General features: G+C 44.8%; 1 protein-coding gene and 1 long non-coding RNA gene across 4 annotated transcripts in view; both read right to left on the bottom strand.

Annotated features, from left to right (window-relative positions):
- Positions 1 to 27,213, bottom strand: part of LOC308585682 (fibroblast growth factor receptor 3) — a 63,810-nt gene extending 36,597 nt beyond the window's left edge. For all 3 annotated transcript variants that reach the window (XM_081191612.1, XM_081191611.1, XM_081191610.1), the window contains exons 1-2: positions 27,099 to 27,213; positions 26,490 to 26,754 (exon numbers count right to left, since the gene is read on the bottom strand). In XM_081191612.1, coding sequence (XP_081047738.1) covers positions 26,490 to 26,679 — 190 coding nt within the window. In that variant the 5' untranslated portion in view covers positions 26,680 to 26,754; positions 27,099 to 27,213. The remainder of the gene's footprint in view (positions 1 to 26,489; positions 26,755 to 27,098) is intronic.
- On the bottom strand, positions 10,442 to 13,086 carry LOC308585861. Its single transcript, XR_014007643.1, has 2 exons — positions 12,723 to 13,086; positions 10,442 to 12,393 (listed from the first exon to the last, which is right to left on the bottom strand). It is a non-coding gene; the product is annotated as an uncharacterized lncRNA (long non-coding RNA).
- Positions 27,214 to 27,484: the final 271 nt, after the last annotated feature.

Here is a 27,484-nt window from a genome sequence, read left to right on the forward strand (position 1 = left end):
AACAGTCGCTGAACCAAAGGCAATGAAAGACTGTTCCCTTGCTGCGTGGCTGTGAAATGAGCTTTCTTCTGGGCTGCCATACGTCCGGATTATCCAGGACAGAGCTGGAAAACATGCTTTCAAATGGCATCTGGACAGATTTTCTCTGAATCGGTGAAAACCGGTTGTATGGCAAGTGAGGTATTTTTTTTAATTTAAAAATTCTTTTACAATTGTTGTAGCTCAATAACTTTGACAAGAAAGAAAGAAAGAAAGAAAGAAAGAAAGAAAGAAAGAAAGAAAGAAATGCTCAACAACTTTGTCCAGATTTTCACCTTTGGGAATATGGCAACTCTACTTTCTTCATGGGAAGATGCTACACTGTATGGAATTAAAGAACCTCTTAAGGAATTAAAGAAACTGTTAATGAGAGTGAAAGAGGAGAGCGCAAAATATGGTCTGAAGCTCAACATAAAAAAAAAAAACGAAGATCATGGCCACTGGTCCCACCACCTCCTGGCAAATAGAAGGGGAAGAAATGGAGGCAGTGAGAGATTTTACTTTCATTGGTTCCATGATCACTGCAGATGGTGACAGCAGTCACGAAATTAAAAGACGCCTGCTTCTTGGGAGAAAAGCAATGACAAACCTAGACAGCATCTTAAAAAGCAGAGACATCACTTTGCCGACAAAGGTCCGTATAGTCAAAGCTATGGTTTCCCCAGTAGTGATGTATGGCAGTGAGAGCTGGACCATAAAGAAGGCTGATCGCCGAAGAATTGATGCTTTTGAATTATGGTGCTGGAGGAGACTCTTGAGAGTCCCATGGACTGCAAGAAGATCAAACCTATCCATTCTGAAGGTAATCAGCCCTGAGTGCTCACTGGAAGGACAGATCCTGAAGCTGAGGCTCCAATACTTTGGCCGCCTCATGAGAAGAGAAGACTCCCTGGAAAAGACCCTGATGTTGGGAAAGATGGAGGACACAAGGAGAAGGGGACGACAGAGGACGAGATGGTGGGACAGTGTTCTCAAAGCTACAAACATAAGATTGACCAAGCTGCAGGAGGCAATGGAATACAGGAGTGCCTGGCGTGCTCTGGTCCAGGGGGTCACGAAGAGTCGGACACGACTAAACAACAACAAACAACAACAACAACAACAACTTTCTTCAAAACTTGCTTCTGATGAGACCTGCTCCAACTCCCTCCTGTTGGGAATTTAGGGAAGGAAGCAGCTAGAGAAAAGAAAGTTTCCTGGAAAGTTCAACTCCCACTCAACACACACACAACAATTGTGTAAATTATAACTGTTAGCTTTGAGACTCCTTTGGGTAGTGATAAAGCAGGATATCAATCCAAACTCTTCTTCCTCTCCTCCCTGCTTACTTTTCACAAGTTTTGCTCTGCTGATGCAGTGGCAGTGCTAGGAGTCAACCCACCTCCATCTTTCCTCTCTGCTTCCTTCGGTGGGACGACTCCCTTCCTCAGAGCAAGGCAATCTGAGGGAGGTGGCCTGGGAGAATGCTTGTGCTGCCTCTGGCAGCTATAAATTCTTCTGAAAATTTACTTAAATGTTACTTTAAGTCTTAAGAATCTCTAGCTGGTCCTACCTTCTGGGGCGGCAGAGAATTACTGTATTTTTCGCTCTATAAGACACACCAGACCATAAGACGCACCTAGTTTTTGGAGAAGGAAAACAAGAAAAAAAATATTCTGAATCCCAGAAGCCAGAACACCAAGAGGGATCGCTGCGCAGTGAAAGGGATAGCTCCGCAGCCTGCATTCGCTCCATAAGACGCACACACATTTCCCCTTACTTTTTAGGAGGCAAAAAGTGAGTCTTATAGAGCAAAAAATACAGTACTCTTTGCCTGCTTCTGTGTGACAGGTTCTTGAAAAGCACGATGTCTACCTTGTTCCTAATTCTTACATTTGTTGTCTACAGCCTTTAATGTCCTGCCTTTAAAGCCCTTAGCAAGGGCACAATTCTAAATTAGTCTGATTAAGACACTTAAGACTTCCCTAGTGCCTTTGTGGGGGGAAACTTTGTGCTCCTTCTGGGGCGGTTTGCCCACCTAGTTTTTCAAGAATGAAGTTTTGCAGATTCTGCAGGTCTACGTTCTCTCTTCCTCCGGACTTCCCTGCCCCTTTTTAGATTAAATTTCTCTTAGATCAAATCTTCAGTTAAGGCAGACAGCTGGCACCCAATAATACCTCAAAAGCAAAATGCTGGACCCTGGATTGCCAAATCCCAGGCTGCTCTATAACGGGAGTGTGTGGGCGGGGAGAGAGAGAACAGCTTCATGATAATTAACTGAAGGGACACAATGAACTAAATTTTGCCCAGCTGGCTAATTAAAAATGGAAGCCACCACACTCAACAGCCAATATAGGGCCAAATCACGAAAGAGGAGGGAAGGACCGGCAGAAAGAGCCAGAGTTCTTGTTCTATTCAGATACCGGCTTCCAGCAGGGATTCTGCCCACACGGCATTAATTGTCATTCCAGCTACAACCGTCCTACTTTCAGAGTGAAATTCGCTTTCCAACACAGCTAGGTAAAACCATCAGTTCCAATGTATGTATTGGCTGATTTCCCCCAACCACTAAAACTTCTTTTTTAATGTCAAAAATATTGAAATCCAGGACCAATTCCTTCCTGCCTTAGAAAGGTGCAGAACTTCATGCTAACTTGTGTCCATGAGATTATCAAAGGGCGCATTCTGCTAAAGAGAATTACAGGCCTGTTTTGCATGCAGTCATTTCGTTCCAAGGGAGAGTGCACTTTCTCCCTTTCCATCGCTGGCATAGTTGCAAGGCGGAGATCAGAAGCTCCACCTGTTTTAAATTAACTAGAGATTAGTATGACATCTGAACCCTAAACTGTGGCTAATTTTAACTATGGTTAGTGAAAGCGACCCAATTCCATACATTATGGTTTGAGGTTGGCTGGTTTCCCCAAACCATAGTTAAGACTAATCAGGTCTAGATGACATGACAAGCTGCAGCCGGTCTAAATATGGACGAGAATGTTTCTGAACTCCTCCCTGCAGCCATGCCAAATGAGGAAAGGGCAATATATGAGCCCAAAGCTTTCTGTGATTCATCCTTGCAGCATGGAGAGGTAGAGGCTCTTACCTGACCCTCTCTCATTGGAAGAAGAAGAGAGAAGAGTTTGGATTTTGATATCCCGCTTTATCACTACCTGAAGGAGTCTCAAAGCGGCTAGCATTCTCCTTTCCCTTCTTCCCCCACAACAAACACTCTGTGAGGTGAGTGGGGCTGAGAGACTTCAAAGAAGTGTGACTAGCCCAAGGTCACCCAGCAGCTGCATGTGGAGGAGCGGGGAAGCGAACCCGGTTCACCAGATTACGAGTTCACCGCTCTTAACCACTACACCACACTGGCTCACAGGTAACTGCTGCACCTTACACCTTACAGAGGTGGGGAGGGGGAATGTGATGGGGAAGTCAGTGTAGTGCAAATATACCAGCGGCACAAATCCAGCTCACCCTGCTGGTGTGTTTGCACTGTACCAAAATCCCAGTCACATCACCCAGTAAGTTGCAGAAACACCAGTGGCGGGAGGTCAGATAACCACCGCCGCCTCTGCGCCAGCTGCTATTGTGCATAACATTAACTAAGCCATAATTTAGGGCAGGGGTCAGCAAACTTTTTCAGCAGGGGGCAAGTTCACTGTCCCTCAGACCTTGTGGGAAGCCGGACTATATTTTGAAAAAAAGTAAAATAATGAACGAATTCCTATGCCCCACAAATAACCCCAGAGATGCATTTTAAATAAAAGGACACATTCTACTCATGTAAAAACATGCTGATTCCCGGACCGTCCATGGGCCAGATTTAGAAGGTGACTGGGCCAGATCCAGCCCCCGGGCCTTAGTTTGCCTACCCATGATTTAAAGTGATGTGCAAACACAATTATATGCAAAGTGGTGGATAAAAGGAGGAATTTATGTATGAAGGAAAAAAGGTTTCTTGGATATATTTGGAATGTCAAAATTTGTACAGTGGTACCTCGGGTTACATATGCTTCAGGTTACAGACTCCGCTAACCCAGAAATAGTACCTTGGGTTAAGAACTTTGCTTCAGGATGAGAACAGAAATCGTGCTCCGGCGGTGCAGCGGCAGCAGGAGGCCCCATTAGCTAAAGTGGTGCTTCAGGTTAAGAACAGTTTCAGGTTAAGAACGGACCTCCGGAACGAATTAAGTACTTAACCCGAGGTACCACTGTACTTCAGAACATGGCAGACCACATTAGCAAATTATAAAAATGTTTCATGGAAAATATAGCACAAACAGAAATTATAGCACAAACAATTTCCTCAATGAATCAGAGTAATAACGGTCATCAGCTTGGAAACTCAAAATGCAGGTAAGCGTTATATCTTCAGAATTCGTTATTCAGACGTATGTTGAACATAGAGGTTCTATTCAGCTAACCATGCAACAGAACTGATTTTATTGATTTAATTACAGAGATTGGTTATAATGTATTTATACTTCTGCAGCAGCTTCCCACTTACAACTTTCGGGGCTTACCACAATCACTCCCAAATAGCTTTCAATGTGGTAAACAATGCAATTTTTTGGGTATTCCTTCAAACAAACTAAAAGGAAAACATTTCGCACGTTTCTCTGGTGCTTTAAGAACAGCAAAAATGCGACACCTCCTAATAAGATGAAGGCTGAAGGCTCACAATGCCTTGTAAAGCCACCACTATTTTCCCAAAACCATTCAAACAATACTAGGCCCAGGGAGTTCTTAACTAATGGAGAGCAACAGGTGGTGCAACCTTGTGCAGAGAATGGCAACCCTGGCCCTTATTTGAAAAGTAAATATTTAGAATTCGATATAAGGCTTGGCTTGGTTGTGTGAGTTATCTGGAGTGAAGAACCTGAGATGCTCTGTTTGCATGCTTCGCTCCGCACTTGTTAGAGGACTAACTGATGCGTATTCCTTTAGTAAAGGTAAAGGGACCCCTGACCATTAGGTCCAGTCGTGGCTGACTCTGGGGTTGCGGCGCTCATCTTGCTTTATTGGCCGAGGGAGCTGGCATACAGCTTCCGGGTCATGTGGCCAGCATGACTAAGCCGCTTCTGGCGAACCAGAGCAGGGCACAGAAACGCCGTTTACCTTCCCGCCGGAGCGGCACCTATTTATCTACTTGCACTTTGACGTGCTTTCAAACTGCTAGGTTGGCAGGAGCTGGGACCAAGCAACAGGAGCTCACCCCGTCGTGGGGATTCGAACCGCCGACCTTCTGATCAGCAAATCCTAGGCTCTGTGGTTTAACCCACAGCGCCACCCATGTCCCTCTATTCCTTTGCTGAAGCCAACCTTTTCCAAACCTGGAACAGTGGCTAGGATGTGGATTAGTATACAGTGGTACCTTGGTTTATGAACTTAATCCATTCCAGAAGTCCGTTCTTAAACCGAAACCGTTCTTAAACCGAGGTGCGCTTTCCCTAATGAGGCCTCCCGCCATTGGTGCCCTTCCACTGTTCAGATTCCGTTCTTATACCAAGGTAAAGTTCTCAAACCGAGACAATATTTCTGGTTTTGCGGTGTTTGTAAACCAAATCATTCTTAAAGCAGACTGTTCTTAAACCAAGTTATAATAATAATAATAATAATAATAATAATAATAATAATAATAATTTATTATTTATACCCTGCCCATCTGGCTGGGTTTCCCCAGCCACTCTGGGCGGCTTCCAACAAAAGATTAAAAATACATTAAAACATCAGTCATTCAAAACTTCTCTAAACAGGGCTGCCTTCAGATGTCTTCTGCACGTCAGATAATTGTTTATTTCTTTGACATCTGATGGGAGGGCGTTCCACAGGGCAGGCGCCACTACCGTGGCCCTCTGACTGGTTCCCTGTAACCTCACTTCTTGCAGCGAGGGAACTGCCGGAAGGACCTCGGAGCTGGACCTCAGCATCCGAGCTGAACGATGGGAGTGGAGATACTCCTACAGGTATACTTGGTCTGAAGTTCAGGACTTTAAAGGTCAGCACCAACAGTTTGAATTGTGCTCGGAAACGTACTGGGAACCAATGTAGGTCTTTGAAGAGTGGTGTTATGTGGTCTCAGCGCCCGCTCCCAGTCACTAGTCTAGCTGCCGCATTCTGGATTTGTTGTAGTATACCCATCTCCCCACCACCACATCTCTCTTTTCTACCCAACCACTGGCTTTTCACCCGAGAAACTGCACAGTGAGATGCCCATACGACAAATGCCCTGCAAGAGTTCATATGCAGCCTCAGTGCCAACAATTTGGTTAGCTGCGCAGTTGCCGTACATCACTGTATCATCACAAAAGGACTTAGTACATCTAGAGCATGCACCAACCTCGGCCCTCCAGATGTTTTGGGACTACAACTCCCACCATTCCTAGCTAACAGGACCAGTGGTCAGGGGTGATGGGAGTTGCAGTCCCAAAACATCTGGAGGGCCGAGTTTGGGGATGCCTGATCTAGAGGATAGTTGTGCTGTTGGCCAACATTTGTAATACTGAGTGAAGACATTTGCTTTCCAATGTCAAGCGAGGCACTGGTTATTTTTGTATAAACAAAGAGAGAAAACTTTATTCTTAACAGAGCAATCAGAGTTCCACGTTCTAATCTTTTGGTGAAGACGAGCATGCGTTATAAGAGTGTGCTGGAAGTTATTGGAACACAAAGACCCAGAACATAACCCTTGAATTATCAACGTAAAGTCTATTCACATGCTAAAAGAGAGAGTGGTGCAGAAGAAATCCATCTGAATATGACAATTTTTGTTTTGTAAACAGATAGCATCAAGTTGACTTCTTTTTTTAAAAGTTTTTATTGTTAAAATAGTTCAGCATTAATACACACATATTGCGAATATACAAGCATACAAACATACATTTCATACAATCCTTAAAAATACCTACACTCAATCTCACAGATAATTCCTTTTCCCATCACCATCCACCACCCCTCACCCCACCTTTGTGTTAGACTTCCAATCTACTCAATTGCAATTTCTTTCCACTTCTATTACTTTCTTTCACACACCTTTAACCTAATTTCATGCTTCTTTTTCTATTACACATTGTTATCCATCTTATTTAGTATTTCAGTATTTAAAACAGAACTTGTTTATTCTAATAGGAGTTCTGATTTTTCGATATGGTTTTGAAAGTATCCTTTAAACACCTTCCAGTCCCTGTCTATATTCTCTTTTGAGATCCTTCCAATTTCTCCCATTGTTTTGGATATATTGTAGTACTCTAATAATTTGGCAAGCCACTCTGTTTTTGTCGGTATAATACCACTTTTCCAATTTTTCGCAATCAATAGCCTTGCGGCTACTGTTGCGTATAAATATAATGTCTTTTCTTCTTCCTTTAGACTTCCTGGTACTATTTCCATCAAGTTGACTTCAGTTCATGTCTGGATCACAGTTGCCTTTCTGCTGCCTAATCTCAGAAAAACTTGCAATGTGGTAGATTTTAGGACTGGGAAATGCTGTAGCTATTCATGGTTTACTACGTTGGGATTTTTAAAAATATAATAATAATAATACAATTCTGTTTTCAACCGATTTATTACTGTTCAATACTGAGCAGTTTCCCATGATGGCTGAAATTCATCAGCAAATATTATAATATGTTAATATAATGTTCACCTTTCTTGTCTGTTTTTAACCCTGTTCGGTTACTGAGTGCCTTCCTCACTGAATTCACTGTGAAACCAGAATAACCGAACTGAGCAAATGTGTGTGGCCGAGCAGGGCTGGCTCAAAACATCTTGGCCCCTGAGGCAAACCACAAAATGGTGCCACCTTCTCTGCCAGGGAAGGAAGGGTGAGTGAAGATCTACATCAGGAAGAAGTAGGAAACAAAGATCCGAATCAGGATTTGCTCCTTCTGTGGATCCTCATCGCTTGCCTCATCTTGCCTCTTGGGTGGGCCGGCCCTGAATGAAGATCTCCATCGGTATCTGCTGATTCCGTGGATTCTGCCACCTGAGGCAGTCACCTCCCATCGCCCCATGGGTGGGCAGGCCTCATAGCCAAGAGACGGCAGAATCCAACTCTTGTTAACTACCAATCATTACTAATTCAGGGTAATAGCCTGCTACCCCTAATCCAACACACCTTTAATCACGACTTTTTTCACACATCACTTCCTCTCATCCTCAAAAACCATGTCCTTTTGGATTGGCAGACAATACTTCACAAATCGTATTATTCAATAAAGTTTGACCATTTCCCATGCCATTGAAATATAGTTCACTTGTGAAATAACATCTCTGTAACAAGATGTAAGGTTTAACAGCAAAACAAGCTAAAACCTAAAAAAATATATTGTTTAATGGAAGTGTCCAACACTATGGTCCTATTTCTGCCAATGCTCTCCATAAAGACAGGTACATATTTAACTTTAGCAACATTGCTTTTTCTAACAATGCTAAAATACTGCCTTGGCTGCTCCCTCCGCAAATGCAACCAATATGGTGGCTTTAGCCACCATATGCCGACCCACCTTTATCTCAACCCACACTCTGCTGTATCACTAGAAAGGGACTAATATCAAAAGCCTTTTTATTGAGATTTTCCCACTTGGGCATTCGTAGGGCATCTCTGTGCAAAATGACTATTTCTACCGGGCTGGCTCAGGACAATTTAGCAAAGACAACTCTACAGCCTCCTCCCCACCATTCAAACGCTTCATTTTAATTGTGCTATCTGTTCAGTGTACTGGAAGGGACACAATTCTCCAGTCCTCCTTTCCCTTTTCCTCACTGCTTTCCCTTTCAGTGCAACTAAACCCCATCAGGAAATCAGCCCTGAGTGCTCACTGGAAGGACAGATCCTGAAGCTGAGGCTCCATTACTTTGGCCACCTCATGAGAAGAGAAGACTCCCTGGAAAAGATGTTGGGAAAGATGGAGGGCACAAGGAGAAGGGGACGACAGAGGACGAGATGGCTGGACAGTGTTCTCGAAGCTACCAGCATGAGTTTGACCAAACTGCGGGAGGCAGTGGAAGACAGGAGTGCCTGGCGTGCTCTGGTCCAGGGGGTCAACAAGAGTCAGACACGACTAAACGACTAAACAACAACAACAAACCCCATCCACCCGGCACACCAAGATGTACGAGGCTGTGATCTAGGAGCGCACTAACTATTACAGGGTCTGTGGGAGAACAGCAAAGCTCCATTCTAATTCTCTTGAGATTCAAGTACACAAACTAGCTACAGGGTCTTCCCAATTTTTTGTTTCCCTCTCAACTCCCTTGCACTTTGCAAGATTAAAGTGCAAATCTGCCAACGGCAACAATGCCACGCTAGTAATCATTTGCCACAAATATTGAAAACATTTAAATCAGTGTTTTTTCAAGACATATGAGGCTCAGAAAAAAAACGCACAGTTGGACAGTCTGCTTAAAAACAAACTTTGCTTGAGGCAAAGACGAAAGGCGGGGGGAGGGGACTCACAACAACTTTTACCTCCATCCTAATAGCTTTGCTTGTTTCCCGCAGAAGTTTTCTTGTCTGAAAGTACAGCGTGTACCAAGACTTCTGCTTTGTATGTTAGCTGAGGCACAGAGTGCTAACTACATTCATCAGATTGTCACAACCTTTTATTACTATGCAAATTGAGACAGTATTTTCAAACTCCAAGTTATGGCAGTACTGTCTTATTTCCTTCAAGAATGGAGATTGCCAATGAAGAGACTCAGCCTAGACCTCCTGAAGGGGAATGGCAACACTATCACCATTGTATTGTTCCGTCTGCAAGCTGCAGTACTAAATACTAATCCTGTGTAACACTGGCAGAACAAAATGCCTAACGTGAAGGAATGGCTAATAAGACAGTGGACAACACACTGTAGAATCCCTTTCTCCCCAGAAGAAAAATGAGGCTCAATAAACCATGTAAATCACAACAATTTCCCATCACCTTTGCTCTAGTTGTCCAAAAGCAGAAAAATAGATGGTTGGTGTAGCGCTGTCATATTTCAAAAAGGTGATAATGCGGACAGAAAATTTGTGGAGTTGGTTTTTTGTTTTTTAGGGGGGCAAAGCTGTTGAGCTTTTTTTATTTTGGCCCAAAGTTTTTGAGCTTTTTTTTTGGTACAAAATTGTAAAGAAATTTGACATTTTAAAGCTATTTCTGAGGGAAATCGGCAAAAACAACACTGCCGGCGATTTCCCCAGACATTTTGCCAGTCTCCACCCGGACACTGCTTGCGGCGGCAGTATTCTGGATATATCCGGGAAATTCCAGACGTACGGCAACTCTATCATGTGTCATCTACATTTAAGTTAAGAGTGTGATAAGAGCAAACGACCAAACTTCTCTCTCCCCCCCCCCAAATATTTTGTGAGGAAATATACTATGAAAATTTAAAATGCAAGGACAAAGTTTGTCTTAGTTGTTTAACACACTTGGGGTTGTGGATTTTTCCAAAGGGTAACCAGTTACAGTACTTGCTACTGCCAGCTGTTGCTGCCTCAAATGAAACCCATGCTTTCTGATGCCAACTGGAAACTGCGTTCTGAACGCAGCAGGACTAGGAGCTAGCTAGCTTTGAAAAGGAGGCAAATGGTATGTTTGAGACGTTTCACATTTTCAACACTACTTGGTATTCAAAAGGAGATCGAACAGAAATCTGTTTATGGAGAGCCAGCCCGTGGCACGCTTCCTAGGAACTTGTTGATCTTAGGAAGGGTACCCAGGGGCATTGTACTCATTTCTCCAGGTTTCCTCCAGTGGTCTAAACGGTTCAGAGAACATGGCTCAAAGCGGAACTCCAGGCACTCTGTCGGGGACTTATACTAACATTTGTCAGTTGCCCCCTGTTGCCCCCTTCCTTACTTCAGAAAATAACTAACCACCAAGCTTAGAATGTCTTGCCCTGGAAGTTAAACCGAGACCACCTGGATTGCATGAATATAAGCCCAAATATCTGGATGAGGGGGAGGGGGTAGACCTCTCCTTCTATGGAAAAAAACAACCCTGTTTTCTCTGCTTTGTAATTCTCTCCCCCAGCGCTTTCTGCAAGCTAAAACAGTCCCACACTACCACCCACTACCTGAATCTCCAGGAAAGAAGTATAAGCTCAGATCACTATTTGTGCTTTCTATAAATTTGCTGATCTTGTGCTGCAACAGCCCCCGCCCCCCAACTTTTTAGAACATTTATTTCAGGCATTCACTGAAGCTGGGGGCAGAATACAATTGCTTTCAATATAACAAGACTGGAAGCTTTTCATCAGTGTCAAAATGGGATTATTATTTTTAATTGGCTATCTTTTTTCTAGTTTTGTTCCCCTGTTTTGCAGAAGGTTTAGCTGTGCAGTGATATGGCTAAGGAAGTGTGCCGGTGTGCATCATTTATACAGTTGCCCATTTCTAGTAAAAAGCCCTAAAGTCATGTTGTTGTTGTTGTTGTTTCAATTAATATACTGCCCTTTATCAAAAGAAATCAGGGCGATGTACATTAGAAACACATTCCAAAACATCAATGATAAAAACATAGTAAAAAGCATAGAGACAGGCAGCCTGATAGTAAAATAATCATAATAATAACAGTCCTCTCCAGCCAGCAAACATCTCCAACCAGATGCTGTCCAGATGTTTCAGACCACAACTCCCATCAGCCCCAGTCCCAACTTAATCCAGTATCCAAATTCTGTGAGTTCTCTGGTCTCCCTTCACCCAGAGGGGATGGGGAATGGAAATTAAACCCTTATCACGCACTGCCTCTGATGTTCTCAGGTGCTGTGTGGAGCAAATCTGGTGGTGTTCTTCATGAAGACCTTGGGGTCCAGCTAAATGCCCAACCTTGTCACCCACTGGAAACAACCACCAGTTCATCTTTTAAAGGCAGGGGGGAAGCCAGTCCTCTCTCTCTCTCTCTCTCTCTCAGCATCTTATTGAAGATCCAATAATGTGGGAGTTCATGCAATGGGGATCTTTCTTTACTTAGAAGATTATCAAATATCCTCCTGGAATGTTCTGCTGCTTCTGCTCTCCAGAGATATGTTCGCAAAGAGGAGACTATTCACTGCTCCCACTCATGTACTGCACAGTGGTACCTCGGGTTAAGTACTTAATTTGTTCCGGAGGTCTGTTCTTAACCTGAAACTGTTCTTAACCTGAAGCACCACTTTAGCTAATGGGAGCCCGATTTCTGTTCTTATCCTGAAGCAAAGTTCTTAACCTGAAGCACTATTTCTGGGTTAGCAGAGTGTGTAACCTGAAGCGTATGTAACCTGAAGTGTATGTAACCCGAGGTACCACTGTATTACAAACCTTCAGTTGGTTGCAGACTGGCTGACTCGGAAGGGCTCAGTTTCAAATCACAAGTTTGAGCTACTGGTTTTCAGATCTACTCGTGAGACCTGGTTCTGAGTACAGTGGTGCCCCGCAAGACGAATGCCTCGCAAGACGGAAAACTCGCTAGACGAAAGAGTTTTCCGTTTTGGAGGTGCTTCGCAAAACGAATTTCCTATGGGCTTGCTTCGCAAGACGACAATGTCTTGCGAGTTCCTGCTGGTTTTTTCCCCTCCCCCCCCTTTTTCTAAGCCGCTAAGCCGCTTATCTGATCAGCAGATAAGCCGCTAAAAGCTGCTAATAGCGCTAACCCGCTAATCCGTCAATGGGCTTGCTTCGCAAGACGAAAAAACCGCTAGACGAAGAGAATCACAGAAAGGATTCTTTTCGTCTTGCGAGGCACCACTGTACTTATGTATAAGATCTATGTAAGGAGGTTGAGTGACAGCGACCTAGTTCCTGATCATTGTTCTGTAGCCGAGTCTTCACCCGCCCCATACTTGTAATGTAGGAAGTGAAAAGGTAACAGGGTGGAGTTTGGGGGAGAAAGCCTTGCGGGTCAAATCCTGAATCCTGCCAGGCCTAATGGGACCTGCTGGCCAGAGGCTGCCCACTGTTGGGCTAGAACCTTTCCCAAGTAGTTTATATACCTCAGCAAGGCATTGGTGATTTTTAAGAAAGATTTCTAAATTACAGTCGTACCTTGGTTTTCTTAGTTCTCGAACGTTTTGGCTCCCAAACGCCGCAAACCCGGAAGTGACCGTTCTGGTTTGTGAACTATTTTCGGGGGCTTCCATGGCTTCAGGAGCTTCCTGCAGCCAACAGAGACCACGCTTTGGTTTCCGAATGTTTTGGAAGCTGAACGGACTTCCAGAACGGATTCTGTTCAACTTCCAAGGTATGACTGTACAGTGGTACCTCGGGTTAAGTACTTAATTCGTTCCGGAGGTCCGTACTTAACCTGAAACTGTTCTTAACCTGAAGCACCACTTTAGCTAATGGGGCCTCCCGCTGCTGCCGCGCCACCGCCGGAACACGATTTCAGTTCTCATCCTGAAGCGAAGTTCTTAACCTGAAGCACTATTTCTGGGTTAGCGGAGTCTGTAATCTGAAGCGCATGTAACCTGAAGCGTATGTAACCTGAGGTACCACTGTACTGTGAACGTAAAACTGGTGGAACTGAAGGGGCGGGGAGCGAAAGACTAGAGAAACTGAGAAGAACTTTGCAGAGGAAGCCAGAAGTGTGACGAGAAGAACAGGGGTAGAGTTCTCCAGCACCCACTTTTTTGCAGGCCACCAAACGGCATCACAGAGATGGAATGGAGATATTCCTACCTGTGGACCTACTCATGAGCAGTCTTAATATGAGAGCCCTCCTCAGCTAGCCAATCTGCAGCTCCAGGTCAGCCGGCTCCTGAGCGCTGACCCAGCAGATGGACTGTTCCTGAGATGCCAGCTCAAACAGTGTGGAAACATTCCTCCCTTCCCCACCCCAAACCCAGAAGTGGACCACTAGCAGCTTCATTTGGAATTGGATGAGAATGGCACCAGACTTCCTAATGGCACCAGTAAAATATGCACGCCCTCATTTTTCATATCGATGCAAATGATGTTCTTCCAAGCACCAGCACAGTTTCAAGACGAGAAGGCAGAACGAAACAGGCTTTTACACAACACAGTAAGACGTGGTGTGTTAACTACACGCCCCCAAAGAAGAACGACAGGGTAAGTTTAATCGGATTACTTTTCACATTTAACTACCAAGTTTACCTAAGGCTTTGCTCTTCTCGTATCTCAGGCTCCTTGTTTGCTTTTGATATCGCAAAGCCTTCCTGCTAACTAAAGACAAAGGTTATGAGGGTAATGAATATCAAATTCGCTGTATAAAGGTTCCCTTGTCTCACCCACCCGACAGTCTCCATAGCATCACAAACAGGAGGGTGTGTCATACACAAAGCGGGGAAATAAAGCACAGCTCAAACAACATTATATTTTTAAAAGCGCTAGGTGTATACATTCACAGATGGGTACAATAGCGGTACGGCTGTTAAAAGTGACGCAACATGTCAAAGGTCTTGGCCTACTACTCTTCCTCAAGGAGAAATCTCACAAGCAGATGACGCTGGTATTCTTTAAAGGTAAAGGTAAAGGTAAAGGGACCCCTGACTATTAGGTCCAGTCGTGGCCGACTCTGGGGTTGCGGTGCTCATCTCGCTTTATTGGCCGAGGGAGCCGGCGTACAGCTTCCGGGTCATGTGGCCAGCATGACTAAGCCGCTTCTGGCGAACCAGAGCAGCGCACAGAAACGCCGTTTACCTTCCCGCCGGAGTGGTACCTATTTATCTACTTGCACTTTGACGTGCTTTCAAACTGCTAGATTGGCAGGAGCTGGGACTGAGCAACGGGAGCTCACCCTGTCACAGGGATTCGAACCACCGACCTTCTGATCGGCAAGTCTTAGGCTCTGTGGTTTAGCCCACAGCGCCACCCGCGTTCTTTAGCCTCTAGCTATATTGGAACGGCAGAGTTTTTAATGCTGTATTCAAGGTTAGGCCACAACGAGGTCCACGTTTATACTGATAACAGTTACGTGACCACGCAAAACTCTTTGCCCAAAAATTGCACATTCCTCTTGATTTGCATAATTTATGCTGCTGTCGTTACTCATGGGAAGGGGGCAAAGACTTTGCAGGAAAGGAAACATCACCCAGCCCACCCACAGGAAAACTTTTCCAAGTACCCCTCTGGTTCCTCAGATACTATTGCCACATTGTTTCAGATATAGCCTCTCAGTCATGAGGACTAGATCCTTAGTTGTTTTTAAAAATGAAAGTCAGGAAATTTAACTATGCGTGCCTATTCCACATATTTCCACCCGCTGCATTTAGACTTGAAAATAGCAAAAATGTAATAATAGCAAACACTAACTAGCCTTGTCTATAACAAATATGGTTAGTTTTTCCATAGAATAAAACTCGTTCTTTTCTGTTTGAACATTTGTACTTCCCAGACAAATCAAAGCTCATATCTCTGAGGAGGCAGGTTTGCCTGTGGTCAGTGCGGTAGACATTTCTAGCTGTGATCTGAACTTTTTTCTGAAGGGTGATGGGGGGTGGTGGTGGACATATTTTCTCTAACGCCATGGTGGGCAGGAAAAAAGAGAGTCAAAAGCCATAGTCCAGTTTTGGGGGGTGAGACCAGTTTCGCTCTTTCTCTTTCTCTCTCCCTCTCTTTTTAATTGTTGTCAGTAGATTTCAGAAGAGCTTTCATCCTGTTTTTAGTTTGGTTGGCTACCTCGTTTTTGATTATTATTATAATTATTGAATACAACCAGTATTTTATTTGTTATTAAGGAATTTCTATCTTGTAAATCAGATAAAACTTATGAGAACAGGTAGCTTAACAAAATCTGCAATAAATAACACACACACCCACACCGTATTTTTCCATGTATAGGACTAGTTTTTTTAACCAAAAAATTAGGTTTAAAATTGGGGCTCGTCTTATACACGGGTAGTGCTAAGGAGTATTTTCTTAATTTGGAGTCCCCCAAAATAGGGGCCGTCTTATACATGGGGGCGTCTTATAGGCGGAAAAATACGGTATATATTATCTCACTGTAACCCACTGTGAACTACGGAAAGGGATCCGACATGTATTTGTTAGCAATATTTATATGGCACCAAATAAGAGAGATCTCTAGGCGGCTTACAATAATATAAATGTTTTAAAGGAAGCAAATAAAATAAGAGCAGCCTGGCTGAATATACCCATTGAGCATCCCCTTTCCAGCCATGGCCACCCAGGAAATCTCCTGGGAGAACATGAGGAAAGCAACCCTCCCCTTTCTTGGTTGCCCCCAGCCCCACCCTACACAATTGACACATAGCTGTCAACCGTCCCTTATTTGGCGGGAAACTCCCTTATCCCAGCGCCGTGTCCCGCTGCTGTCCCTTATTGATGATGTCCCTTAAATTTCCCAGGTTTCAAAGGAAGCAGCTCCTCTCCCTCCCTCCCTGCCAGCCAGGGAGGAGGGAGGCTCCAACTGTGTTGCTTGGCTGCTTTGCTCACCCAATAAGGAGTCTAAGAACGACTGGGGGGTGGAGCTTGCATGCCTTGTGCCGATCAAATCGGCCGCGTTGCCTGGGGACTTGCCTTTGCTCAGCGCTTCCCAGTGGAGAGGTGACGGTAGTTTTCCTTGCTGCATCCCCTTTGCTGGGTTGCTGCACTGTGGGAACCACCGCTTGAGGCTTCGTTTGGCTGCTGGCTGGGCTTTCTGCCTTTGGCTCAGAAGTTGAACCTACCTGTGCCCGGAAAAATCCCTTATTTTGATGAATGTTAAAGGGATGTTGGATTGAAAATAAGCGGTATTGGTAAAAAGATTAACAAGAATATGTGAATACAGATTGATAATGGTTTAAAATATATAGTTATAATAGGTTAAGATATTGAGTAAAGATAAACGATAGAGGGTAAGGATTTGCTGAATTAACTATGTGAACTGGAATACAAAAAAGGGGTGTGTGAGGAGGTCAGGAAACAAGTAAATGAAATATAAGATGAAAATATTGATTTTTTAAATTTTTTCTTACTTTTTATGTGTTTTGTCTTTCTATTTTTGTATCTCTTTTTCTTTTATTATTGTTATTCTTTTTTATTTTTAATCTTGTAACTTTTTATTCTCTGTAAAATTTCAATAAATATCTTTTAAAAAAAAGAAAAAGAAAAATCCCTTATTTTGGCTGCTGATTCCTTATTTTCGAGGCTGCTGGTCCCTTGTTTTCAAATCTGTAAGTTGACAGCTATGAATTGACACACAGAGGGTCCATTTAATTATTGTGTCTAATTCCTTTCCATAGGCCTGTCTTCTGTGAACTGAAGGCAAGAGAGGAGAAGTAAAAGGAGATGGGCCCTTTTTTTATTCATTCTTACCACACAGAGACTGAATGTGCAGAGGGCAGGCGGCAGCCATGCATTCAACCAGAAATGCACTTAGGATTCCTCCAAACAATCAGGAATCCTAGCCACGCAGGAATTCTCCTGATCACCTTTGCCGAACATGGAAGCATTTGCAATCCTGCTCCCCGCTTTGCATGTGGCAAAGGGAAGAAGGAAGCAGATCTCTGGAATATCATCTAAAACGAGAGTCACCTTCGGTAGCTTACAATAGCAACCAACAACCTCCTGCCTTGTTCATAACATTCAGAAAACACCTCTTGTTTCGGATGGCTTTGCCAACACAGGCAGGCTGAAAAATGTAGCACCTTCACCGCTGCAAGACTAAATTTATTTATTTATATTTATTTAAGGCATGGTTGTTGTTGTTTTTCACGGAAATTGTGTCCTCCTTAAAAGAGGACACTGTTGTGGTGAGACCTGGAGACTGACCTCCTGGTTGTGGATTGGGTCTATTGGATAGCCACAACGCCCGATTGGTAGGTCCCTCGCTGCTGGGTGTAATCTGGGGTGCAGTCTATACAATTCGAGGGACCTATTTAACCCCTTGCATGTGACCCAGAGATTCTCTTTCGGCTCGTGCAAATGGAACACCCGCCCACCTCTCCCTATATTTAGGGTATTTTGTGACTGACCTTGCTATGCCGTCGTCTGTCGTTGGGACAGGGGCATGGAAGGAATTTCTCCCACTTGGCTGATTGGCTGTTGCCATTTGGGTTTCGCCTGCCACGTAGCAAATCGTCACAACTTGTAAGGTTGCAGATGGGCTCTGGTTCAGGTGACAGGGATGGGAGAACGCTCTCGCCATCCCTATGTGAAGGGTATTCCGTTAAAGGAATCCAGGGACTTGATGGTTTGGTCGACCCCAGAGAAGGGATTGTGCCCGTGCCTGAGTCCAGGGGAGCATCTGGGGGAATGAACAGAGTCTGTTCCCGGGCTTTTCACCTACCTCAGGTGTTCACCCTTGTCTGACCTATGATAGAGCTCTGGGTCGGCGCTACCTGCAACGGTGTAGGGAGCTAGTCGAACCAAAGCAAACACTCACTTTTTCTGTAATCAATAAAGTTGTGGCCTAAATTCTGCCAAAAACCAAAACTAAAATTTGATTTATTTAGGGGGGAGGTCTCTGGGTCTGAACACACAAAAGGTTCCAAGAGCAGTTTTCCCCAGATCAATAAATACAAGGTGGTATCTGCCTGTGGGTGGGTTAGAATCTTAAAAGACACAACACAGAAAAGAAAAAAGGGGATGAGGAAAAAAAGAGGAAAATAAGCAAACTCGGGCACCAATTCTAAAAGTTAGAATCACTTGTAGTCATAATGCCTTCAGTGTAATGTATCTTACAAGTTTCCCCTTGTTTTGATGGCGGAGGCAACCGGGGGGTGGGGGAGTCCACCAAAATAAGGATGAGGCCAATGCATTCACACAGAAGAAGCTAAAAATTAAAGTAATAATTAAGGCTCTGCCCATCCCCTATCTTAAGAAAATAACACAATTTTATCAACACCGAGTTAAGTTTCAATCCGATAATACAGGAAGCTTACCATCAAAGAGCTGGTTTGTTCAAATGTGCATGTGAAATCCAATGCCTAGCATAATCTTAACCACAGATGTGCTGATGAAATAATAATGCCAGAGTCAGCCTTCTGTGCAACCCTCTCAGGGTCTAGACTTGACAACTCTGCACAGCCTTTATGTTCCCTGCAGTGGCGTAGCGTGGGTTCTCAGCACCCGGGGCAAGGCAAGTAATTTGCGCCCCCTAACCCGTGGATTTTAGCACTTGAGTCTCTTCCGCGCCCCCCCCCAGATGTTGCGCCAAGTGCGGCAGGCCCCCCTGCACCCCCCACGCTACGCCACTGCTCCCATCACAAGTCTTCAGGACAGCCATCCGAAGGCTGGTGCGGGGAGAAGGTCTCTCCGCCCCACCGCCAGGCTTCGGAGGAGGTCCGAGGACAGTGGGGTTCCTGCTTCCTCGAGGAGGGCCGGCCAAACGCGCCCCCCCAAATGTTGCGCCCGGTGCGGCCGGCACCCCTGGCACCCCCCATGCTACGCCACTGGTGCCCTGGCCCTCAGTCCCCAAGTCTTCTCAGTCTCAAGATCCTGATGCTTCCATCTGCACTTGGGTTACACACCTTGATCTCACTCTGCTACTTGCTGTGACCCTTTCCACCTAGCCTCTGGGCTTTCTGATACCTGCTGCGTTCTCTTTCTCCCCACCTTTCCAGTCCCTCACCTGCCCTGGCCAGATCTTCTGTCTACAGGCCTGTATCATTTAATAGAACCATAGAATCATAGAATTGTAGCGTTGGAAGGGACCTATTTCATTAAGCTACATTTCCCAAGGCATGTGCTTCCCAGGTGGGCACCCATCCAGGCGAAGACCTGCTTAGGTTCAGCAAGGCTGTTGCCTTGTATGCCTTTGACAGTTAAGTCCAGTCGCAAACAACTCTGGGGTTGCGGCGCTCATCTCGCTTTATTGGCCAAGGGAGCCGGCGTACAGCTTCCAGGTCATGTGGCCAGCATGACTAAGTCGCTTCTGGCAAACCAGAGCAGCATATGGAAACGCCGTTTACCTTCCCACCAGAGTGGTACCTATTTATCTACTTGCACTTTGATGTGCTTTCGAACTGCTAGGTTGGCAGGAGCAGGGACCGAGCAACGGAAGCTCACCCCATCGAAGGGATTCGAACTGCCAACCTTCTGATCGGCAAGCCCTAGGCTCAGTGGTTTAGACTACAGCGCCACCTGCATCCCCTATATGCCTTTACACCACACCATATAAGGGATGCCAATCCCCCAAAGGCTGAGGCCTATCCTTTCTAACAGAAGCCAGGCTGTGAAACCTTTGTTGCTAAAACCTTGTTCCTCAAGCAGGAATGTTCCATGCCATCACAGCAGCTCAGCCAATCAGTGTCAAGAAACTACGCTGCTACAAGCAGAATACAATATAGACCAGTCTTCCTCAAACTCGGCCCTGCAGATGTTTTGGGACTACAATTCCCATCATCCCTGACCACGGGTGCTGCTAGCTAGGGATCATGGGAGTTGTAGGCCAAAAACATCTGGAGGGCTAAGTTTGAGGAAGCCTGATATAGACTGTCAGCAGATAAAAATATAATTAGATATGATTGTTGTTGTTTTTTTAAGAAAACAAAAACTGCTCCAAAAATAATAATAATAATTAAACGCGGCAAGATTACAAATCTTGTTCACGCCATACAGCAGCTTGTTACGAAAGTGTCAGGTTCCAATTACGATGTCAACGACGTGATTTTGCTTGGAAGAAGAAAGTGATTTATATCAACTTAAAGCAAGCCCTTCGTACGAGCACTTGCGAAAGCCCAACTCCGCTACAGAAATCCATGTTTCAACCCCTTTCTTTACAGAAAATCCACATCAAAACAGCAACAGATAATGTAAACTTGGCCACGAAACACAGTAAGACCAAACAGGAGCTCAGGATTCAGCCCCTGCTCAAGCTTTGCTGCATGATGGCCACGCATCACAGGTTGGCCGGCCCATCCCACTTGCACAATATCCATTTGAAAGGAATAAAAGATACCCAGCAGCCCTTTTTGGATGACTGCATCTGCACTTGGCAGCCTGTTATGCTTCTGTTTCCAGCTGTACAACTTAATCAAAGTATATTTCCTACAGGAACAGAGCGAAAGAAAAAAGGCAATTCTCCCAAGAAAGAAACATCTTAGTTGCTTTAGCTGGTGCACTTTTCTTTCCCAGCAGAAAAGGTATAGGAGTCTTTCTTTCTGGGAAGAATCAGTGGGCGAGTTCAGGCATCACAATAAACCATGGTTTACCACAATGGGAACAAGCTTCAGCTAACCTCGGGCTTTGGAGCCTCTCCCTCCTGTTGTAGCCACAAGTTTTAGTTTCCATTAGCGTTCTGTCTGAACCCATAACTGTGGTTCATTGTAACTGCGGTTTGTTGAAACAGGACAATTTCACAATCCATGGTTTCACACCGGCTTGTTTTAATTAAGCAAGCTACTGCTCATAATAACCACGCTGTGTTGGGTTCAGACAAAACAGCGAGCTGTGTTGAATCTAAATTGAAAATGAATGCTTCTCCTGGCTTATTGTCCAAACTAGCTCAGTGACTATGTTGGGAATACTGTTCCGTCCCAACTTGTTGACGAAGAGGCATCAATTTCTCCTTGACCAATTCAGCCATTTCTATAAGGAAAATGAGCAATCTCTCTGCACTGAGCAGGAATTCTAATGTGCTCAAAGGTGACACAAGGGGTTCCTAGGTCTTCCTACCCACAAATTACGCTTCTTCACTTTGCATGTATCAAGACCAAACACAAGATACCTGCACTCTACTAAATGGCCTCGGTCCAGTATACCTGAAGGAGCGTCTCCACCTCCATCGTTCTGCCCGGACACTGAGGTCCAGCGCCGAGGGCCTTCTGGCGGTTCCCTCACTAAGAGAAGCAAAGCTACAGGGAACCAGGCAGAGGGCCTTCTCGGTAGTGGCACCCGCCCTGTGGAACGCCCTCCCACCAGATGTCAAAGAGAAAAATAACTACCAAACTTTTAGAAGACATCTAAAGGCAGCCCTGTTTAGGGAAGCTTTTAATGTTTAATAGGTTATTGTATTTTAGTGTTTTGTTGGAAGCCGCCCAGAGTGGCTGGGGAAACCCAGCCAGATGGGCGGGGAATAAATAAATAAATAAATAAATAAATAAATAAATAATCTCCCCCACTTGTTTTAATGTCAAAATCTGCTCCAGTTTACTCCTAACAGAGGGGTTATTTTGCTTTTACGTTTGCACTTTTAATGCTGGTATGACCCTGGTGTTTTGTTTTGTTTTCAAAAGAAGCTTTTCTGGGGTGCTCTTCTGGTTTTTTAAATAAAGAAGTTGTAATTGTCAATGGGTTGCTTTTTCAAACTACTGTAAGCTGCTCAGAGAACCCCTGGGCTGAAAACCAGCATATAGCTATTTCAATAAAATAACTGTATGGTTCAAATAGTTTTCTCCCCAAAAGTATGGGATTGTTGTTCTGTTTGTTACTTTGTTATGTATTCTATACTGTAAACCACCCTCTGATTCTCAGATGAAGGGTGGTATAAATGTTTAATAACAATAAAATAAAACGTATATGTTGCTCTTTGAATATTACATATACTTTTATCTGCCAGCTAATAAACATTCTGTCTCAAGAATATCATTAGATCCAGAACACTTAATGGGTAAGATAAGGGGAGGGCGAGTTTCGTTCGTAATGGGGCAATGGGATTTTTTTTCAGTGGAAAAGAATTAAAATGGGTGTTGTGGAAACCACAGTACAATTGGGAAAGATCACCTCACAAACTCCTTAAAATATGCCGCTGCTATTTTTATCTGTCTGCTGTCTAACAACACAGTAAGCACTACTTGACATTCACTGATCGTACCAAGTAATATCTTTATCTGAATAAGAATGCAAATTGCAGGAGCTTTTTTTTTTTTACTATTCCAACGCCTATTCTGTGGTGGCTGAATAGAGTGACCACATGTTAAGGCTGCAAACAAGTTCACTGACCTCCCTAATCATCTCTGCCATTGCGAGTGAATGACATACACGGTCAGTTCTGCCTTGCCTCTCCACTTTCATTCATAAAAAATAAAATGACATTGTTCTTGCAGCAGTCCTGAGAAAAGGGAGACGAGAGAAATGCAGCCCAAATGAGGCCCCCAGTATTTTTCTATTCAGCAGCAACCCCACCATCTGCCTTCTTCCTGCTAACAGCAGAACACCTCCCTGTAGAGATGTCAGAATTTGCACCACCTCCACTAATAGCTAGTATTCATATTAGCAAACATACACATACCTCCAGAATGCCTCCTTTCAATGTGTGTTTTATGTAGCTGAGCAGAAGCACAAGGCAGTAGCTGTTACAACTTTCACAGCCCCGTGTGGAGAATTAGATCACTGGGGAAAAATGCTTCCAAGCCCCTTTATGGAAAATAAGGTCTTGAGCTGTGTTAAAGGCAAAAAGCGGCTGAACAACAAGCCTCAGTAATGAATCAGTACCCCCACGGCCCATTTGACCAGGAGAAAGTGTTTGCTTGTGACTGTGCAATTTACAGATTCAAAAGTAAACACCTGTGTTTTGCTTGGCTCTGAATTTCTGTCTTCTATATACAAGTGATTCAACAGAACCTTTTCTTATGGACCATTTTATATTGATAGTTTGTTCAAAAACAGGGCATGATCAATCAAACATCACTATATCTATCTATCTATCTATCTATCTATCTATCTATCTATCTATCTATCATCTATCTATCTATCTATCTATCATCTATCTATCTATCTATCTATCTATCTATCTATCTATCATCTATCTATCTCTTTCTATTATCTATCTATCATCTATCTATCTATCTATCTATCTATCTATCTATCTATATCTATCATCTATCTATCTATCTATCATCTATCTATCTATCTATGTAAGCTAACCATCCTTCTTGCCCAAACAGACACACTACAAAGCTTAGTGCAACTTTGCTCGTGCTGCTAAGCATTGGGAACCATTGGGACCAACGTGCATTTTACTTAACAATCTGAAACCACTTGTTGCCGTTTATTCCACTGGGATTATACCAACTTCTGCGCTCAGCAAACTGCACTCTTAGATCCCTAGTCCGAGATACAGTTCTTGGAAATAAAAGATAGTCGCACTCTGGTAGGGCCATTCTTGGTAGCGTATATCTGACAACAAGTCCAAGCCGATCCTGCTATTTTTGTACAATAACATGTTCGTTGCATTTATATTTTTAAGTGCATGCTTTTAGAATGAAAATCACACACACACACATACAACGTAATGTATGAAAAGGCCCTTAAGACTGCCTAAAGACTAAGACTGCCCATCGGAGTCTATACAGCTGGACAGTTCTACCTCTTTGAAAACGGAAAGGAGTGAAAATACTATTGCCAGAAAGCAATTTTGTAGACCCAATCTAGGGATTTCATCATTCTAAGACATCTCTGCCGGGCCCTTCCATCTTAACATTCTAAAAATATGTACACCATTCAAGTACTTATTCCTTCAGAATGGTAGTGTAGCTACATTATCAGCAGTCATAATAGCAGTACAGCACAATACTGTACAGTGAAGGAACTCGGTCCTAAATTTGCTTGTTCAGAGATCCCATTCTGAACCTTACAAAACGTGGTTACATACTCCAAAGGAATTGGTTTAAAAGCTCAGAACAAGGGCAGTCTACTAGGAAAGGAGCAAACACTGGATCAACAAACTGACTGTATACCTAGTGAGTTTCTGGACTGTTCTACAAGGCATGCAGCTTGTTTCATATACAGTACAAAACTTCTCCACCTGGATCGAATTGGCTGCTCCATTACTCAACCAATTTAGTTGTGGGGAAATGAGCCAGGCAATCTTCATGGAGAACCCAGCATTTTAGTCAAACTTTTTTGAAAATAAAACAATGACCCTGGTTCAGGTCTCTCCCCCCCCCCTCACCCTAGACGGAACTCAATTTCGGCACCTCTCAGGTGGGCACCATTGGCATTCTAAGAGAAAGAGGGAGGTGTTCATGGTGAGTTCCGGCACCTCTCTTCTTTGAAAAATAGCACTGCCCTGGGTGATCTATAGCTGTACCAGGAAAACAGAAGGGAAATAATGTCCCGGTGTGAATAGCTGCCATGAAGCACATTTATTCCACCCTCATTTGTTTGCTAAGCATGTTTCATCTCTTTCCCAAACAATGGAAACCTGACACAGATAGAACTTTTTGCGCATGGTGTATACAGATGTATACCCTGACTTTTACTGCCTGCCAACAAAGGGGGAAACGATTAACTCTCTCTCCAAATGTTTAGTTTAAGCGATATTGTACAAGGAGTTTCCCGCTTAAAATAAACTGAGTCAGTTAGATATTTAAAATTGAGTCATTTGGATATTTAAAATGTTCAGCACAAATGTTCATGTCTCTCTTGTTTCAATTTCTAGTTTCCCAAAGACCCCCAAACAACCCTGTTTCTCCATTCCCTTAAACGCAGAATTTGGCTGGGAGATATAACACCACAAGGCACAGAACATTTCATTGCACGTGAGACTGGGAAAAAGGATTTGAAAGAAGGACTTGTTTCTTTCCAGTCCAGATTTTCAAATTTCAAAAGTACAAAGATATTTTGTGTGGGCCGAACACCCACTATTTCCAGCATGGAAATCAAGTTACGCTTTTCTGTGAAGCCACAGGCATCTAAGTGCATACACCCTAGCATTTGTCATTTGGTTAATGCTACAATAACCATTTGAGGTGCATCTGTTTATTATTGGAGACTTTGCCCTTGACCTGTAACAGTTTGGTGTTGGAATACTTCTGGTGGATCCAGCAGCAGTTTGCAAGTATGCAGGGAAAGTATCGCAAACGTGCAGAGCAGACCGTTCTGGAGGCAACAGAAGCAATTCTATCCTTGCGTACTTCTCAAGAGAGCAAACTTAAGAGGCATAGCTAGCTGTGTTTCTCTTTTGCAACAAAAACTACAAAGTCCTATGGCACTGTAAAACTGCGCACAGGGGGATGGCATTGGAAAGGAAAAGTTGCCAAACTGAAGCCAAGTCTTCTGGGATCAGACACTGGGACCCTTTCAGGCAGGTAGACATCCAAAGCGTGTTCCCATTTTAAAAAGGCTTATAACCTTTTTAGTCTATATACCATGGAATACAAAAAAACAACCAATAAAAAAACCCCAAACTTGTCAACTATATTCATGCCGTCCTGTGCTTCCCAAAAAAACGATTAAGCTGTTTATGTATGTAATGACAGCAGCTAGGATTCCTTATGCGCAAAAAGGAGAGGAAGGAGGAATTCCCACCGAAGAGGAATGGATAAGTAAAATGATGGACTCTGAGGAACCAGCAAAGCTAACAGCTAAAACGAGAGAACCTAATGATTATTGTTTTGTTGAAGAATGGAAGCCTTTTTCGGGACTATAGCATGATGGATTCGTGATCAGGATTTGAACTATGAGCAACAGAGGGAATCAGAGATCATTGTAATTAGGGTTATGTTATAAGAGAGAGGAGATAGGGGTGCAGAAATAAGAAACTACAGAAAACGGGATGGGAAGTGGATGAAAGAAAAGAAAAAAATTCTTTCGTTTTGGAATGCCTCCGTGAAATGCTTAAAAATGCAATGCAGCATAACTGGGAAAAGAAGCCCTCCTGCTTCCTTACCTAATGGTGCTCTTGTCGGCGTTTCTTCGGGGTCTGGAATAGGAATCCTGGCTGCAGGGAGGCTGTGCACAGTGGCGACCAGGAAAAAGCAAGACCAAGCTCCCCACGCAGCAATCATTCCTCTCCTCTCGCTTCGGGGCAGCCCGCCGTGGGTAGTGGTGGCAGCGCTTCCTCGGCCCGCCTCAGCCATCCTCCAGATGCATGCTGCTCCGTGGGCTGGGCGGGGGTCTCCTGTTCTGGGTCCCCGAAGTGGCGGCCCCGTGCCCTGCAAGGAGTCGGGAGGAGAGGGACGCTCGCGGAGGCTCCTCAGCGGAGAGGGCAGCTCCTCTCCCCCTCGGGAAAGCCAGCCCTGCCCCAGCACCGCCCGCCACCTCGAAAGGCGCGTCGAGCGCGCCTCGGAAGAACCATTTTTGCGCACCATTTCCCCCTTCCCGGCCGGGTTTGCCCCGACAGCAGCCCGGAGCAGCCGCTCCGCCTCCCCTGGGGCTTCCCTTCCCGCAACCCGACGCCGCTTCTAGGGTCCCGCGAGGGGCGCCGCCCTCCGGTTAAGCTGGCGGTACCCGCCGGGGATGGCGCGGAGCAGCCGGCTGCCCTGCCCGCTGCGCTTACCTGCTCCTTGGCGCCGCTGGAGCGCTTCTGGGCAGAGGCGCGGGCGGCTCTGCTCCGCTCCGCTCGCTCCCTCGCTCGCTCGCCAGCCTTGCCAGACAGCCAGTCCGCCTGCCTGCCTGCCCCGCCTCACTGAGAGGGCTGGGCTGGGCGGCTGGGCTGGGCTGGCCGGCGGCCCCCAGCGGCAGAGAGGGGGCGGCGCGTCTTTGCGCCCAGGGCGCACGAAGCCCTCGAGGGGCGGCCCTTCGGTGGGACGGCGAGGAGGAGCGCCCGGCAGCTTACCTGAAGAACAGGGCGGGAAAGGCAGCCAGCGGGAAGCCGCCCCCCCCTCGGGCTTTCCCCTCTTTGGTGGCCGTGGGTGTGGGCGCCCGTCTGCCTCAAGAGACGGC

Source organism: Podarcis bocagei (assembly GCF_964188305.1).
Source record: "Podarcis bocagei genome assembly, chromosome: 4".
Taxonomy (NCBI): Eukaryota; Metazoa; Chordata; class Lepidosauria; order Squamata; family Lacertidae; genus Podarcis; species Podarcis bocagei.